The 19,412-nt window shown below is 37.0% G+C and overlaps 1 protein-coding gene across 3 annotated transcripts in view; it reads right to left on the bottom strand.

Annotated features, from left to right (window-relative positions):
- LOC136218527 (DNA topoisomerase 3-beta) overlaps nucleotides 1-19,412 on the bottom strand; it is a 57,037-nt gene that overhangs the window by 11,251 nt on the left and 26,374 nt on the right. For 2 of the 3 annotated variants that reach the window (XM_066005449.1, XM_066005450.1), the window contains 5 exons: nucleotides 14,110-14,272; nucleotides 13,896-14,015; nucleotides 11,213-11,292; nucleotides 9,069-9,347; nucleotides 2,496-2,664 (listed from right to left, as the gene is read on the bottom strand). In XM_066005449.1, the coding sequence (XP_065861521.1) occupies nucleotides 2,496-2,664; nucleotides 9,069-9,347; nucleotides 11,213-11,292; nucleotides 13,896-14,015; nucleotides 14,110-14,272 (811 nt within the window). The remainder of the gene's footprint in view (nucleotides 1-2,495; nucleotides 2,665-9,068; nucleotides 9,348-11,212; nucleotides 11,293-13,895; nucleotides 14,016-14,109; nucleotides 14,273-19,412) is intronic. The other variant, XM_066005451.1, reaches the window with a different exon arrangement.

Here is a 19,412-nt window from a genome sequence, read left to right as displayed (position 1 = left end):
CTTAATCGGTGTGCATCACATGTCCATGATCCCACGCCTCTGCTTCAATCACCTCAGGTTACATATCCACTGATTTTTCCCGAGTTTCCACTTTAACCTTCAGCAACAGAATCAGCTAGGTACTCCTCTCCAAAATCTGCAGAGACAGTCCTTTCGGCTTCCTCTCGCGTCGACAGGTCAGTCAGCCCCATTCTGCTTGCGGTTCCTGTTACTGCAGACATAGTACTGATTCGCCATCCCCTGCAGCATCTCCTGCACACTCGGATATTGCTTCTCAGTCAGCCGACACATTGGAAAATATTGCTGCTCTTTGCACTGTTGACAATGCTCATCCTATGATTACTCGGGCAAAAGCTGGCACTTTCAAACACAAAATGCTTGTACATTCTGTTGATGCTGATCCTAATACCTTTTTACAAGCTTCTAAACATGCATGTTGGCGCAAAGCAGTGGGTGAAGAATACAATGCACTAATGATGAATGGCACTTGGAGTCTTGTTCCTCTTCCCCCCGGGGCTAATTTGATTGATAATCGTTGGTTGTTTAAAACTAAAACAAATGCAAAAGGGGAAGTTGAATGACATAAAGCTTGTTTGGTGGCGAAGGGTTTTCATCAGCGTCCTGGAATTGATTATACTGATACATTTAGTCCAATGGTTAAGCCTACCACTATTCGACTTATTCTTTCTTTGGTTGTGAATTTGAGGTGGGATATCACTCAACTAGATGTTTCTAATGCTTTCTTACATGGTGACTTACATGAGGATGTGTATATGGTGCAACCCCCCGGTTTTGTTGATCCGGCTGGTTTAGAGTTCGGGTTTCAAGGGTCTAAAACCGATACTTCACTTTACTTCCTTTTATCTAGCAAGATGCGTGTTATTGTCTTATTTATGTGGATGATTTATTGGTAACCGGGAATGACAGTGATTTGATTGGGAAGTTGACCAAGTTTCTTGAGATTAATTTTGCAATTTGGAATCTTGGATCATTACATTATTTCCTTGGTTTGGAAGTTCATCAGGATTCGACAAGTCTCTTGTTACACCAGTCCAAGTATATTCAGTCCATTCATAAAAAGGCTAATATATTGGATTGTACAATCATCTCAAGTCTGGTTAATCCCTCTGCGCACCTACAGGCCAATCCCACGGATACGTTTGATGACTCTTATCTCTATCGTAGCATTGTCGGGAGCTTGCAATATCTGACTTTCACCCAGCCAAACATCTCATTTGTAGTTAATTGGGTCTCGCAATTCATGCATGCTCCCTCTAATGTTCATTGGAGTGCAGTTAAACGCATTTTGAGGTATTTACAAGGTACCGCTTTGTTTGGTATCCGGTTCACTAAAGGTTCTGTGAATCAATTACATTGCTATTCTGATGCTGATTGGGGTGGAGATCGTGATGATCGGAAGTCTACGAGAGGTTATACGGTTTTTCTTGGTTCCAATGTGGTCTCTTGGTCATCTCGCAAACAAAGCATTGTTTCTAAATCTTCCGCTGAAGCCGAATATCGAGCTCTGGCCACAGCCACTTTTGAACTTACTTGGCTACAAATGCTGCTTCGCGAGATTGACTTTCCTGTTTCTACGACACGTGTTATGGTGTGATAATATCGCTAATATCAGTGCTATATACTTATCTGCCAATCCCGTTTTTCACAATTCAACCAAGCACCTGGAAATTGACTTTTACTTTGTGCGAGACAAAGTTCGATCCAAAGCATTGGCGGTTCGATAAATATCTACTAAAGACCAAACTTCTTATATTTTTACGAAACCACTTGCCTGGAATCGGTTTCAACTGCTTAGAGACAAGCTGACTGTTCGTGCCTGCCCTGTTCAGCTTGAGGGGGAGTAATGAGTAGTTAACCTAAAAAGATTCGGTTTAGCATGTTAACCTAAAACCGAATTTGTTTAGGATTATTGTTTAGGACTGTGTTTTCTAGTTAGACACGTACAACTTCCACTATATATATATGTGCATATATGTAACATAATTGATAAGTGAAATACAGAGAATACTCAAACCATTCAATCCTCATCCTATAAAATTAAAAGACCATTTGTAGTTAACCAAGAACCAATTAACTGTAACAGTAAAAATTGCTTAAACAATTCATTGGTTAACTAATTACAACAAATTATATGGAACTGCTTGAGCTCCCATCTATCAGTTTGACTAACTGGCCAGTGCACACCCTACCTGTAGGAGATAAGCTACAGGAAAATATAGACGGGAAGATGCAGTAGCATACGAAGTTCTAGGCTGAAGATGAGAGGGAAAACAAGGAAAATACGGATTGGAGTGACTAAGAAATACTAAACATCTTATCCCTTTGTAGTAATACAACTCCATGGCAAGCAGAATTAAAACAATTATTTATATAGTTTATTTAGATTTGGAAATATTCAGCAAAGTGTTAGATAACATTTGATAAGATTTTCAATACATATGAGGAATAATAATATATGGATATCAAAACAATACCTCAAAAAGATCCACTCTTGAAAGATCTATTCTCTCTCCTTTTGCAAGCCAAGGAAGATTTTTCTCTGTTACTGCTAACCATGGCATTATAGATGTAAAACCTTCTTCTACAACACGCTGCCCTACACACTGGAAGAACTCTCCACCAGCTGAGAATTCCACCTTTGTCCTGAAATTTATTCCAATTTCCAAAAAAAGAGATGTTAGCAAAATATATATATATATATATATATATATACACACACACGCGCGCTATAGTATTTCAATAATAAACTTGCTTATGTCTTATCAAGCTATAATATTTATGCAACTGAAATATATAGTATGCATTCAGTTTGCATAATTGTTTAATTGCCATCAGTTAGAGTTAAGAAGCCCTCCTATTTTCAGTTCCTTACAAATTTGAACCTTTTTATCCACAATAAAATGCAAGAAAGAGTAGAATATGCACAAGCGCAACAGTTAAACTGCCTCTTTGAATCTTCATGAACACCAGGAGTTACAGAACATCTGTTACTAGACAATTAGTTTTCTAGCATGCCATGCAACTAACTCTATAATATTATTAGTAATTCATGAATCTTTTATGATTACATTATGGAAAAATCTTATCCTGTTAGGCAAGTACACGGAAAAAGAACAATGCTTAACCTTGAATTCTAGGAATTGACTAAATGCATTTCGTGATGGCATCAACTTTAAAAGCCACAGGAAAAATCTGAAAAATAAGTATGACATGACGCTTGGAGTTTAATATGTTCTACATCAGAAAACATTATGTTTTCATGTCCAATAAACATGTAAGTATGATGATTAATGCTTAGAGGGATATATTACAACACAAAAACTTGGAAATTCTGATAAAGACCAAAGGATGAAAAAGTGAAAAGTGATAGTTTTATAAGTTTGGATACAATCAAGAGCTGCGAAGATTAAAAAACTTCAAATAACGGATTACAGCCAGTCCAATCTCAAAGAGAGAGAGGGAGAGAAGAGCAAACAAGATAAGAAAAAGTGCAAAATAAGAAAAAAAAATCAATTTAAATACAATTTAACTAAATGCAATTTTTTGGTTGGGTAGCTGAAAACCTTCGACTTTAAATAATATTTTATCAACCACCCATCAGTGAAAAAAATGCTAACCCCAATTTTATGCTTCCTTAACTTGAAGTAGGGGTCTCTATACAAATGTGTGAAGTGCATCAGGTAAACCAAACATCAGGTGAAGAATCCCTCCAAAAGTGTGCTTCTCAATCTCCACGTTATAGTTATATTCTCTGCCTCTTTCAAGATTTATTTCTCTCATAACCATCCATATTGGCACCTTTTATTTCTCCCATTTATTGGCATGTTTTTATGGGCAAAGTCCAAAATTGTTCTTTCCAATAAGGAAAACAAATTTATCACAAATTTATTTTTCAATTGTAGCAAAGATTGTCATTCAATTGTATGAATTTTGATCATCTTCTTGCTCAACTGCTTTTGATATTTTCAAACAGGGATACGAAATCTAAATAGGTGTAATATTTAAATTTATAACCGTCCCATAATAGCAACAAGGTTCCCCTACTTGAGCTGGTAGACTTTATGATCCATGTCATTTTTTCCGAAAGAATGTGTCCTGAAGCCATCGCAATTTACCAGACAAAGCCAAGACGAACCAACCCCTTTCCACAGCAAGGGGTTTCCTTAGCCAGTATTTTTTTTTTCTCTGTTATAAATTATAATCATACTAGTCTAGATTATTAATTATGCTATCCTTTTTGCAACAGATATGTGCCCCCAGGAATGCAGATTCACCCACATCCTCAATATTAAGCTCAATAGTTCTTGGTATCAAAATGTGCCTTGTGAACAACAGAAGGTGATTTTGTGTGTGTACTGTCATGGAACCGATTGAACTAAAAGCTCAAGCTAATAGTTAAGGTCCAATCATATATCTTATATTAATCACCAACACACCCCCACACGCAAATGCCCATTGGGCTTGCAGCGTGCACAACACAGGCCCATCCCGCCATGTGTTTTTAATTCCACACAATAATGAGGTTGTCGGGACTCGAACCCTCGACCCTTTGGTATCAGTGAAGAGCTTCGGTCTCTTGGTTATATTTTTTGGTACATCAGTTTATCTCACCACCCATCCCATTCCTCCTCTCCTCCTCCGATCGGCGCTCCTGCGAATTCCGGCCACCATCTGACCAGCGCGTGGGCCTCACGCGCCTCCGCCCTCATTCACAGCAATCATCACACGCCGGCGCGTGGCAGAGCGTGGCTTCTCCTTCTCGGTACCGGTCTACTTCTCCGGCGTCGGAATAAAAATTCCGGCCATTCCTGGTGCTCGCCTGTGTCAGGGAAGTTATCCTCTGAACCTGCCTCCCTTCTATTCTTCAACTGTGTTGCGTAACTTTAGTTTTTAGGTTTCTCTACTGCTCCAATTTTACATTTATTAGTACTGCTGTTATTATTTATAAAAAAAGAAAAAAGAAAAAAAACAGTGAAAGAAAGAAAAAAAAAAACAAATCTCTTAAAAAAAAGAAAATATATATATATATATATATATTTCATCTAGTTTTATGGCAGGAGGAATTGAAAAGCAAATTGTGACTGCATTTACCTTAGGGTCCTCTAAAATTACGGATAGAAAATTAATTGGGAGTCAAAATTACGTCTGTAAGGATGGCGTAACAGTTTCTGGTACATTGTCTTCTGACACAGCCGCCTTGGTAAGTACTGCTGGTCCAGGTCGCAAAAGTGGAGACAGTATTCTTCCTAGTGGCAACCGTAGCTCCCCTCGTACTTGTTATCACTGTGGGGGAGAAGGGCATGTTAAGGGAAATTGCTGGAAATTACATGGTAAACCGCGTCAATACTCGGAACAGAATGCCCCCAGGAGATCGGCAAATACTGCAACTCACGGTGGCATCGTACCAACCCCTTCCTTTGTCACCATTTCTGCAGATGAGTATGCTCGGTTTCAGCAGCTTTCTGCAACTTATGCTGCAGCACAACCATCAACCTTCACCTCCGTTTTAGTTGATACAGGTAATCATGCTGCATGTCTATCCACCTCCTCTCGTAGTTGGGTTATTGACTCTGGTGCTACAGACCATATGACCGGCAACACAGGTATCCTTTCTTCTTTTCAACATGTGACCAATTTGCCGTCTGTTATGTTAGCTAATGGCTCAAGTGCTTCTGTAATTGGACAAGGGACAGCTAACCCAACATCTACTCTTCCTTTATCATCTGTTTTATGTTTACCCCAATTTCCTCTAAACTTATTATCTGTCAGCCAACTTACCAAGACTCTTAACTGTTGTGTTGTTTTTTATCCTACCCATTGTCTATTTCAGGATCTTGGGACGAAGCAAATTATTGGTAGAGGGAACCTGGTGAATGGATTGTATGTCCTTGATTCAACTTATCAACAGGTGCCAAGATCCATTGCCTGCACAAGCGCGTCTCTTTTACAACTTCATTGTCAATTTGGTCATCCGTCTTTGCCAATTTTGCTCAAATTATGTCCTAGTCTTCCGCGTGATTCTACTCTAGAATGTGAAGCTTGTCAGTTTGCTAAGCATCATAGAGTTTCGTATCCTCCGCGACTCAATAAACGTGTCGAGTCTCCCTTTTATTTGGTGCATACTGATGTATGGGGTCCGTGTCCTGTTGTGTCCAAACTTGGTTTCCGTTATTTTGTCACCTTTGTTGATGATTATTCTCGTGTCACTTGGCTTTATCCAATGAAATCTCGTTCAGAATTATTTACTATCTTTTGTGCCTTTCGTGCTGAGATTCACACACAATTCAACAAATCTATTTGTATTTTGCGAAGTGACAATGCTAAAGAATATGTATCTAATACATTCCAATCATATCTTTCTCAACACGGTATTATTCATCAGACTTCTTGCATCGTTACCCCTCAGCAAAATGGTGTTGCTGAACGTAAGAACCGTCACTTATTAGAAGTTGCTCGTGCACTGTTGTTTCATATGCAGGTTCCTAAAGTTTTTTGGACAGATGCGGTGTCCACTGCCTGTTTTCTCATCAACCGTATGCCCTCTTCAGTCCTCAACGGTCAGATTCCATACTCCCTTCTTTTTCCCTCATCCTCTTTATTTCCACTCGCACCACGTGTCTTTGGATGTGCTTGTTTTGTTCAAGACATGCGCCCACAAGTCTCCAAACTTGATCCCAAATCAATCAAGTGTATCTTTGTAGGTTATTCTCGGTCTCAAAAAGGGTATCGTTGCTACTCTCCTTCTTTGGGTCGTTATTTGGTATCTGCTGATGTTACCTTTTTTGAAAGCACTTCTTTCTTTAGTCGTGAATCAACTCCTTCTGTTACTGTGACAAGTCTTACTAATGATGATTATCTTGTTTACACTGTCAGTGAGCAGGTGGTTTCTGTTCCTTCTCGTCCGACTATCCGTCACGTTTATTCTCGACGCACAAATCCCTCAAGTACTGCACCTCCCGGAGCTCCAGTTGCCAGTGTTCCCCCTCCTGTTTCGTCTCCAGATCCTTCACCATCGCCCGATCCTAGTCTTGAACTTCCTATCGCTCTCCGAAAAGGTACCCGCCAATGCACTTACCCCATTTCTTCATTTGTATGTTATGATGCGTTATCACCCTCCTCCAAGTCTTTTGTAGCCTCTTTAGATTCGGTTGCTGTTCCTTCCTCTCTTTCTGAAGCACTGGCTCATCCTGGCTGGCTTCAAGCAATGAAAGACGAAATTCATGCCCTTGAACAGAATCATACTTGGGATCTTGTGTCTCTTCCACCTCAGAAGCGTGCTATTGGTTGCAAATGGGTGTTCACTGTCAAATTCAACCCCGATGGTTCTGTTGCTCGTTTGAAAGCTCGTTTGGTTGCAAAAGGTTATGCTCAGACTTATGGCATCGACTATTTAGAGACATTTTCCCCTGTTGCCAAACTCTCCTCCGTTCGATTGTTCGTTTCTTTGGCTGCTACTTACAACTGGCCGCTTTATCAACTTGATGTCAAGAATGCTTTTTTGAATGGTGATCTACGCGAGGAAGTTTACATGGAGCAACCTCCTGGTTTTGTTGCTCAGGGGGAGTCTGGGAAAGTTTGCAGGTTACGCAGGTCCTTGTATGGATTGAAGCAATCTCCTCGTGCCTGGTTTGGACGATTCAGTGCTGCTGTCATTGAATTTGGTCTTCGTCGAAGTGCATATGATCATTCTGTGTTCTACTCATCATCTGGTTCTGGGTGCATTTTACTAGTAGTATATGTTGATGACATTGTAATTACTGGAAATAATGAAACTGGCATTATAAAATTGAAAGAATTCCTCAGGTACTTGTTTTCAGACAAAGGACCTAGGACAATTGAAATATTTTCTGGGGATTGAAGTTTGCCGAAGCCGTAAAGGGATTTACCTCACTCAGAGAAAATATTGTCTAGATGTGTTAAGTGACGCTGGTTTGATTGGGGCAAAGACTTGTGATGCACCTATGATACCAAATGGGAAGCTGAAGACCGACGATGGAGATTTACTACCGAATCCTGAAAGATATAGATGAATCGTTGGAAAATTGAACTATCTTACAATCACTCGTCCTGATATTTCCTTTGCGGTAAGTGTTGTAAGCCAGTTCATGTCGTCTCCAAGAACTTCACACTGGGATGTTGTTAGTCATTCTGAAATACCTAAAAGGAACTCCGGGGCGTGGTATACTATATCAAAATCATGGTCATCACACTGTTGAAGGATTTACAGATGCAGATTACGCAGGAGATCTTACAGATAGGCGTTCTACTACGGGTTATTGTGTATTTGTCGGAGGCAACCTAGTATCTTGGAAAAGTAAAAAGCAGAGTGTTGTATCTAGATCCAGTGCAGAATCTGAGTACAGGGCTATGGCACAAACTACGTGTGAACTTGTATGGCTACGCAACCTTCTTGGTGAGATTGGATTTGCTCAGACGAAACCCATGAAGTTATGGTGTGATAATGAAGCAGCTATCTACATCGCTAATAATCCTGTATTCAATGAAAGGACAAAACACATAGAAGTTGACTGCCACTTTACTCGAGAAAAGCTAGAAGATGGCACAATCACAACATCACATGTCAGAACAGGGGGACAATTGGCAGATGTGTTTACCAAGGCATTACCGGGTAATCGGGTTAACTATATATGTAACAAGCTGGGCATGATTAATATCTATGCTCCAGCTTGAGGGGGAGTGTAATTAATGTAAACCCAACCCCAATAGTCTACCCATTTGATGTATAGTCTGCTGATACATAACTTAGGCTGCTTAGTCTACCCATTTAATGTATAGGCTGCTTGTAGGGTAAAGGTGTCTCCTAGGCTGTATATATATGTGTGTGCATGGAATGAGAAAAGTGTAGAAAATACCAAAACACAAATTACATGTACTTAGAAAAAAAATACCAGAAAAATATAGCATCTGACAATAGAAGATCAGAAATAGAATGTTATCAATGAGTCATAGGTTCATGGTTGACCTAAGTAGGATCCCAAGATTGGGTTAAGGCAGGCAATAAATTTAAGGATAACATATTAAGTTACCTCATATACTTGCAGTCAGGAGACAAAGATCCTATGAAATGTTGACAGACATACTGATATAGTCTCCACGCATCTTGGCCTAGCATATGCTCACTTGCCAAACAGATAGGAGTAATAGGAGGATGGTCACCAACATCTGTTCCTAACCGAGGCTTCTGATAACCTTCAGCAAGAAGCCTTCGGATGAGGTTACCCCATAGTGAACTGCTTGCAAGCAAACACAGGGTGCTTTTGAAGTCAAAGGATGAAGGATATGCTGTGCTTTCTGTGCGCGGATAGCTGAAATAGCAGCACAGAGCAATTATACGGGTTGTTAAATTCCGATCGGAAAAGAGATAGGTATCTAATAATACCAGTCGAAAAATTGAACTTTGTCCAAATCTAGAATGTCCACTCAAATAGTAACATATGTTCACAATTGATCAAGGAATTACTTTACAAGGAACAATTTCAGTTATATTATTTCATGTGCAGAAATAAAATAAAATACAAAAGAAAATAAGAGAAGAAGGAGTGAAGGGAAGAAGGAACAAGAAACAGGCATCAAATAAAAAATGGCAATAAAGCAGAAATTTGAATCTTGAGAACTCCAATGCATATATAAACATGCACACATGCAGTGTGTGTGTAGATATATATATATATATACACAATATATATATAGAGGTTAAAAATTATTAGTCCCTCAGCTATTGTGAACTACACTAGTGAATCCATGCTTTTGCGGAAGTACATTATGGTGTCCTCCACATTTGTTTGCCTCATACTGTAGAGACCGTCTGTCAATTTATTTGTACTTGCAAATATGCAAAAATGCCCTTAACTTACATAAATGGTTTGAATAAATAAAAATTTGAGCCCTGAGATTTGACAAAATACACAAGTCGATCCTTCATTTATGAATTTTTTAAGGGTATCATATATATTCAGAAACATCTTGCAATACGAGTAGATGTACTTTCAGTACAATGGACCAATAGACTACGAGTTCAGATAATGTATTTGGCCTGAGACAAACAGCCCAAGCTCTTACGCTGTGCTAAAAGAAGAAAAATACTTCATTAAACTCAGAATCATATGCAAAGAAAATTACTAAATGAAGCAGGTATATTTTGCTTCAGATCAGCCACCAGGAATTATGAACTCCTTTTACAGCATACCTAAACCTTCCATTTGTATATCAGTTCCTTATTCTATTTGGTAACCCCCTTGCTAGCTGCACCTTTTCTTTTACTGAACTCCTAAAATTCGAAAAATGCTGAATTCCAAGAAAAACATTTTATGGGAGTGTCTCCATTGTTTTCCTCAGCTGGCTTTTGCTAGCAAGGAGACCCTAAATCCGTAGCTATGATAGAATTGAGTGAAGACTTCAAAAATCACACACCAGATAAGGACAGGGTATGCCAATAAAAAATACAAGTATATCTTTTGGTTAGTTACCATATAGTTCACAATAAACCAGAAAATATACATATTTCCATTTCATAAGAAAGATTTATAAGCTTCGGCAATTTCCAAATGCCCACCATACATTAGAGTTGTCATATAAAAAAAAAAAAAAAAAAAAAAGGGCGACCCGGTCGCACTACGCGTCCCCGCTGAGCGAGGGTCCGGAGAGGGGTCCCACCACAAGGGTGTACTGGGGGCAAGCCTTCCCCTGCCAATTTATTTGGCAAGAGGCCGCTCCTAAGACTCGAACCCGTGACCTCTTGGTCACACGACAACAACGTTTACCGTTGCGCCAAGGCTCAACTGCAGCCAAATAAATGGTAAAGTGTTCTATGTATACCCACCCCAATTAAATAATGAATTAAACAGCATAAATCATTTCATGTACCTCAACAAATGACTATGAATTTTCAGTGTCTTAAAAGCAGGTCAAATTGGGGCAGCAGAAGCTCAGCTGTTATTCAAATATCTTTTTCCAGCTCAGCACACCAAGATGCCAACAATCAAACTCAAACAATGAAAAAATTAAGCTCATATTTGCTTATCCTAGTCTTGCAAGGCAAGATGATCCAACAAATCAAACTTCAACAGTAACGGGAAAATACTTAAATAGTCAACATCAGCTGCAATGCAACTAGCAAAAAGAAAGCAAGACAATAGAATAATTATATCTCGACAAGGGAACAAGACAACACCTGATATATCCCTGAGTGTACAAGCGCTCAGCTAGTTGCATGGTCATTTGAGGTCCAAAGCCTAATGCACTTGAAGCAACCTAAGGAAATCAAACCAAAACAAAACATTCATGTCATCATCGTATTTGAGAACTTCCCCCGGTAAAAGCATGTCTAATTTTTTGGGGAAAAGAGAATGGATGAGAAAGTGGACAAATAATGTTCACCCTAAAGTTGGTAAATGTGGACAAATAACCCCAAATACTTTTTATTTATTTATTTATAAACATGGTGCAATTTGCCAAATCCCACCATAAACTTGGACAAAGGACACTCTTGCTCACAGTTTTCACAAAACATTAGCATTAAATTCTTCTCAAAATATAAGAATGGACATTAGTACCCAAAACAACATAATTAAACAAGAAAATTGGATAATTTCTATCCTGGTCCAAGCATTTCGCAAATAAATATTTGTTGAAGTCATAGTCCAACTTTTTGTACAATTATACTGATTTTCATTTGGCTTTTCTTTTCAGAATCCTTTAAATTTATATTTTCATTGAAAATTCTTAGATTATGAAAGATGTGATACATGTGTGAGTTAAAGAAATATTTGTCCCATTTCGCCAAGTTCAGGGTGCAATTTTTCCAAAAAAAAGGTTGTTTGGTCTATTTGTATCAAGTTTGGGGTGTAAATTGTACTTTTACCATAAAAGAATTGCACTAGATATAAAATAAAGACAATTACAAAGAAATCCTACCTAAAAGTATGAAGGAAAAGGGAAAGAAAGGGAGATATGGTAAACCTTTAAATTGGATTGGATGCCCCTATTTTCCTCAATAGATAGATAAATTAGAATTAATAAGTTGAAAATGAACTTAACATTCAGCATGATATATGGTATGCCTCTTACTTTCCCACTAGTAGTGTAGTTCTCTGTCATGGAACCAATTGAACTAAAGGTCCAATTCATATTAATATCTGACATACCCCGCACGTAAATACCCACTGGGCTTGAAGCGTGCACAACACAGAGCCTATCTTACCATGTCCTGAAATTAAATCTACAAATGGGGATGCCAAGAATCGAACCCTTGATCACTTGGTCAAAGAGGCTCTGGTACCATGTCATGGAACCAATTGAACTAAAAGCTTTTAGTTCAATTCCTGGCCTTTAACTATCACGACATGGTATGATGGGCCTATGTTGTGCACGCTTCAAGCTTAGTGGGCATTTGCGTGCGGGGTATGTCAGATATTAATATGAATTGGGCCTTTAACTATCAGCTTAAGCTTTTAGATCAATTGGTTACATGATATGGTATCAGAACCTTTTTGACCAAGTGATCAAGGGTTCGATTCTTGACAACCCCATTTGTTGATTTAATTTCAGGACATGGTAAGATGGACCTGTGTTGTGCACGCTATATGATGAATTGGGCCTTTAACTATTATTAGTAGACATTGAATTTTGTAAAAAAACCAAAACAACCTAAAACAGTAGAACTCAGCAAGACACCGCTTTGAATGTAAAGAAGCTGAACACCTTAGAGAAAGCTGGAACGAAGTTCTTTTTCTAGAATAATCTATTCAGACTGCACCTCAAAAAACTCTAATAAACGGAATACAACATATAAAATGCATTTATATTACAATCAATAAACAGATAGCCTTAATTACTTCTGTAGAAAAAACTGTAAATCTAGCAAAAAAATAAAATCTTGAGATGAGGGAATTGACAAATTGATTATATACAAATTTGATCAAAGATAATATAAATATGCAGTGACATATATGAAGAAAAATATTTTAGGTGTACGAAGCTATGGTTGATTAGTTCTTAGCATTTGGTTGCTTACTAAATACCAACTAATACTATCCAAACACTGTAAGTTTTCCTATCTTATTTATTCATTTATTATAATAAGAAAAAGAAATACTATTCAGAAGAGAGGAGGAGACTATACCTAGGAAAACACACACACACACACAAACAGAACTTCTCTCTCATACAGTTTGATTAGATTCTGACTTAAACAAAACCGCAGACTAAACTAGATTCAGCTAAATTTGTTCATTTATAACTTACTAATTTGTTTAACCTCAAAAGGTAAAGGGAAAACCAGACAAGCAAAGCGTTCAAAGTCACATTGTTAACTATAAGGCACGATGGAGTAGACTTGAGAAGGATCAATTAAGAAAAGTAAATAAAAATTCAAATAGACATGGACAAACTGGAGAATCCAAGCACAATGATGCAAGATACTTCCGTTTAAAATTGTTGGTCCATATAAAGCAAAAGACAATATAGCTTATTTTTTTAACTTATCAGTATTCTTAGGACTCGCAACCAGAGGCATTAGTTTAAATACAAAGATAGGTTAGTCAAACAGCATATGCGCCCCAGGAAAATGACCACCATAATTGCTATTGACTACCTTCAGCTCATGTGAACAAGAATTTCACATCATAGAAACTTCGTCCAAACAAAACAACAACAAAAATGGTAATTACAACCCTAGCATCCATTTTTTCAAGTTAAAAACGTCATTATATAGCTTTCTTTTTCAACAGCTTAACAATAAACATCTAACGAAGAGAAGGACAATTAAGAAAAATCCCAACAATTTCAGATTATCTGAAAACAAGAGATCAATTTTTATTTCCCCAACCGATTAACAACTCCATCGTTTTTCTAACCTTTAGAAGGTTCACTGTGTTTAGACCACAAGGACGACCTTTGCTTTCTTGTTTCTGTAATACATTGGTCACTTCTAATATTCCATCCTGTGTTACCAATTTCTGGAACATCATAGCCACCTGAAACAAGAACAAATGCAATTATTTCCTTTGTAGAAAGCAAAATACAATTAGTCAATAGTCTAATTCAAGAAAAAAAAAAAGGAAACCTCACATCTAGGTCGAATAATCTGTGACGTTCCCATTCCAGCTGAAGTTCATAACCATCTATTAATATGTGTGGTTGCAGGGCCCAAAACTTTTCTGGTTTGAAAGTAGCAATTTGTAGATAACGTTGTACACAAAACCCAAGGGTAGGAGTTTGACATGGGCCATAGCTGGAAAAAGAAATTAGTTCGCATGCTTGGCTTGTTGGTTGAGAAAACGAAATGAAAAAGAATATAACAGTTGCACACCACACCAATGATTGCCAAGAATATTTATTTTACAAGGAATACAGACAACTCCAAAAGGCAAACATTGCCTTGCAGGCTCATCACACTGCCCAAAATGCCAAGAAAAGAAAAGGTAAAAGTGGAAAAATATGTGATAGACACCAAAGGTTACATTCCATGCAAGTAAATTATGTTACTTCCTTTTGGCTTATGCTTGACAAATGAACAATGAAAGGATTAATATGCAATTTGGAACAAGAAGAAAAGTTATCAAGAAATAAAAGAATAATATTAATTGAGATTAGGAGTCTTCCTATCCTAACCATAACAAAAAGCAATAGCACAAATGAAACAAGCAAAAGAACATCATTACACCGAATAAAACTTAAAGGGCATTCCTCAAGAAATTTGTTTGCAGGACTATTGTAGGTGCTAATGTCTGTCAATGAATCAAATGCTCATTCTTGCAAATGAAATAATCAATAGTGGATTCACGGAAGTGGAGACGCATTTCATTTCTAACTTTCCCTGTGAGGAGATTGAGGGGAAGGAATAAAATTGATCAATCAAAATCAAGAAAGAAAGAAATGGTTTCTATCTAATCAGAACATGAGATCAAAATGATATAATAACCAAGCCTTCATCCCAACTAATTGGAGTCAACTACACGGATCCTTTTCTTTCTTTTTCAATGAATCATATTAAAGATACTAATTTTTAGGGAGGTCTAAAATTTATAAATCATTTTTAACTGTCATCCAAGTCAGCTTTAGTCTTCCTCTTCCATTATTTACCCTAGTTGCTTATGTACCCTCAAATTTATGCTCAGGAAAGTCCATAGGCCGACATTAACATGTCCAAACCACCTTAACGTCCTCTTCTTTTAGGTGTCACATCTAGCTTTTCTTGGATACAAATAAAATTAATTTTGATTCTCCATCCTTTTTTCTCCACTCATTCATCCAAACATTACATTTTCATCTCCATCTCATTCATTTTACAATGTTCTATCTTCTTATCACCCAACAGTTTATTCCATAGAGCTTAACCGATCATACAGCTGTTATGATCTACTAAACTCTACGTTCAATTAAATAGGTATTTTTCTATGGATATAGCACTTCTCCATTTCATCTATCCAGCCTTCCTATTATCGGCATCCTTTTTATATCCTCTCACTCTGCATAACACACCTATGTAGTGGAGGTAGTTGCCTAATTCCACCAATATCTTACCACAGTGATACTTGAGTAATTGCATTACCCTTGTTAATTTTGAACCTATATTCAGGGAAGAAAAATGCCTAACCACTGGCCAACGTGTTTTTCGTAATATGTGAATTTTGATGTTGACAATCAAATATTTTGGACTCTGGCATTGGTTCTTTGTGTGGTGAATTCCTTTACTTCCAAATTCTTGTTGGCTAGAGATATATGGATACTTAGGTCAAATACACATTTATTTTATCATTTGTTCTCTCTCTTCCATGCTTCTTAGTTGCAGTGCATCCCTCAAAACAAGTATGTTCTAGATCATTTCCATTAGCTAGGGTTATGGATGATTTTAAAAATACATGCATTTTGTTTTGTTTCCTTTTTTCCCTTTCTATTTAATTTCTTATTCATATTTTTATCAGGAAAGGGCAAGAAGAGAAGTCACATTAGGCTTGTCACTTTCACTATGCTTAAAATTGGCGAATCTAGAATCTTAAATTCCTGATTCGGATCTCGTACGATTCGATTCAGCTCTATTTCAAGCCGGATCTATAGGATGGATCTAAATTATAACAGATTGGATGTGAATCGTTGGAATCGGTGGTGAATCGGCCAAATCGGTCGAGTCGGCTCCACCAATTCATGAAATATGCTAAAAAATCGTAATAATAACTCCTGCATCAGACTCCAAATTGTAGTTTAGGAAAAAAAAAATAGAAGTCTCTAATGAAGGAAGGAAATAAATTAGTGGAAAAGAATTAGAAATTTAAAAAATAAGAAATAAAATTAATTATAATTAATACTTAACAAATCAAAACATGTTAAGCATATATGACTTTCCAATTTCAAATCAATACACAAGTCCCATCCCATACTATTCAGAAAACGTCTTTGGCACTTTGATTTGTGATGATCAGAAGCAAATTATCTTCATCACCCTTCATCAAAAATTTCAACAACACTAACTACTAAAATCATTCTCCTCTAGTCCAATTAATATTTTATCAGGTTATCAACTCTGTTATAGACCATGTAATACACTAGGAATATATGGGATACCATGTAGATAAAGAGACTACATTGATATATTTTACTTAAGAGCAATACACATATATATATATACAATGTTTTCCTTCAATCAAAAAGACAGTGTAGGCCCACAGTAGCCTATAACAGTCATATAGCAGCCTAAGCATGCTTTAGTACTTAGGTATGCTTAAATTTATTACATTGAATTATTATGTAACACTCCCCCCTCAAGCTGAAGCATGGATTTTAATCATGCTCAACTTGTTACAAATAAAGATAACATAGTCTTAAAGACAGTACACTCAAGATACTTTAGCAACGTCAATGCACAAAAGGAGATTCACCAGACATGACGGCAGAGAACAACTGAGACTTGGAACCGTAAGTCCAAACAGTGCTCACAAGGCAGATAACAATGCTGAAAGAAACAACCCAAAAGTACAAACTTCTAACCATAAAACCCAAAACAAATTCTGGAATCTCAAAACAGAAGCCAAAATAAGGCTTTGATACCATGCTACAGACCATGTAATACACTAGGAAACATGAGATACCATGTAGATTTAGAGACTACATTGATATATTTTACTTAAGAGCAATACACATATATATACAAGGTTCTCCTTCAATCAAGGTGACATTGTAGACCCACAGCAGCCTATAACAGTCCTACAGCAGCCTAAGCATGCTTTAGTTGACTTAGGCATGCTTACATTTATTACACAGAATTATTATGTAACGAACTCAAACTAGTTCCATTCCATCATTATCAAGTGGATAACAAGGCAAAAAAAAAAAAAAAGAGTCGAAAACTCATACTCTCCATCTCCACTAAGTTAAATAGAGTCCGATTTGTGAATTAGTTTGGTTAGGATTGTATTTACTTGGTTGATATGATTTCTTTTTGGGTAATTAATTTATTAGTCCCTATATTTTGACAAAACACACTGTTTAGTCCCTGTATTTTCAAAAACACATGGTAAGGTCCCTAACCTTTTTCTCAGTGAACTGTTTAGTTCTTTCGTCTGTTTGTTAGATTTTTTACCGTTTATAACTTTGGAAATGACTAAATTACCTTTTACTATTTACCTTCAAACTTCAGAAGAGGATATCCAATTTAGAAGAAGAAGCTATTTGTATGGAGAACAAGAAAGAGAAAGACCCAATGCTTACGAATTTGAACGATTAAGAAGAAAATCAAGAAGAACATTCAAAGTTAATTTCAGATGCATTAGAGTTTAAAGGAAAGGAAAAGAAGAATGCAAATCCAAATTGACTAACAGAATCTTCATGAGAGTCTAACGGTAGGGACTAAACAGTTCACCGAGAAAAACGTTAGGGACTAAACAGTTCACTGAGAAAAACGTTAGGGACTTTACCGTGTGTTTTTTAAAATACTGGGACTAAACATTGTGTTTTGTCAAAATATAGGGACTAATAAATTAATTACCCTTTCTTTTTTGACATTAAAATTGCAAGTCTAGACTATTGATAATAATTTAAGTTCAACATGGTAAATATTTTATTTTTTATAATATTATGAATTTGAACCGAATCTCACGGTCAGATTCGATTTGATTCAAGTTACAAGTCACAGTTCACAAAATGATGATTTCGATTCACGAGTCGAATCTCGATTTGACAAATATATATGTGATATTGTTACAGAAATGCATACAAAGAAAGAAGCTAGATGGGTATGCCTAAAAGAATGCTGATAGAAACTCAAATTAAAGAAATACAGAATAGAGATCACGAACTTGCAAATTGAAGGGGAAGGTTGATTTGTATTATTAATCCGGTAAGATAGAAGGATTACAAAGAAGTAGGCTAAGCCTCCACATGAAATAACTTCCCTCTCTACCCAAAAGTAGAGCCCTGCAAATCATTGCAAAAAGATACACAAAAACAGCTTGCTTCTCAATCAAAACACAACCCACAAAATAAACATTCTAGACCTGCCAGCCATAGTTGTTAAAGGCGCGCCTCAGTCAAGGCTCAAGGTCTTGAGCCTTGAACCCAGAAAACGAGGCTCTGTACAAAAGGCACTCGCCTTGTGCGCCTGGGAGCTTGGAGCCTTGTGCGCCTGACGGTTTTTACTTAGGCTTTTTTTTATTTTTACAGTTTTCTCTAAATAACTGTTTGATTAATTTCAACCACTAATCTAACTTAAATAAGATTAATTTTAACCTTTAATTTAAATAAGATGAAAATGAAGAGGAGGAAATTGAAGATGAAAATAATAGTGGAGGATACTATGGAGAGGACGATATTAATTTGAAGGATGATCTTGATGATGATGATGATGATTATTAGTTTTTTTTTGTGTGTGTTCTTGTTTATTGATAATGAATGATTATTAGTTTAGTAGCATTAGTTTATAGTTAGGTATTTTAAGTTAAGACGTTAAGTAGATGTTAGTATCTCTATTAAGTATCAACTTAATTTGGTGTTTTGACATTTATGATTTAGTATTATGTGTTTATGTGGTTTTGTTTTGATTGTGTGGTCATAAGTGTCTTTTTTTAGTTTATACTTAACTAGTAAAAGAGTATATACTTTATTTTATTTTATGCGCCTCGTGTTTCTAAGGCGCGCGCCTCGCCTTGCGCCTTGCGGCTAGGCTCCTAGACCCCTTTGCACCTTAGCGTGCTTGTGCCTTTAACAACTATGCTGCCAGCTAACAAAGAGAATAACTAACTGTGCCACCTCACCCCTATGCGTAACAAACTTATAGTAACAAAAGTCATTCTGCCCCTATGTAATCTTCTTGCGCATATAAACTATCAGCTCCTTCGATCTTTGGGCTAGTTGAGCTTAAAAGGCCCACTTCAGTTGCA

This window comes from Euphorbia lathyris, chromosome 2 (assembly GCF_963576675.1).
Source record: "Euphorbia lathyris chromosome 2, ddEupLath1.1, whole genome shotgun sequence".
In the NCBI taxonomy this organism is placed as follows: Eukaryota; Viridiplantae; Streptophyta; class Magnoliopsida; order Malpighiales; family Euphorbiaceae; genus Euphorbia; species Euphorbia lathyris.
The sequence above is the reverse complement of the archived record's forward strand: the minus strand, read 5'-3'. Positions and strand labels throughout refer to the sequence as shown.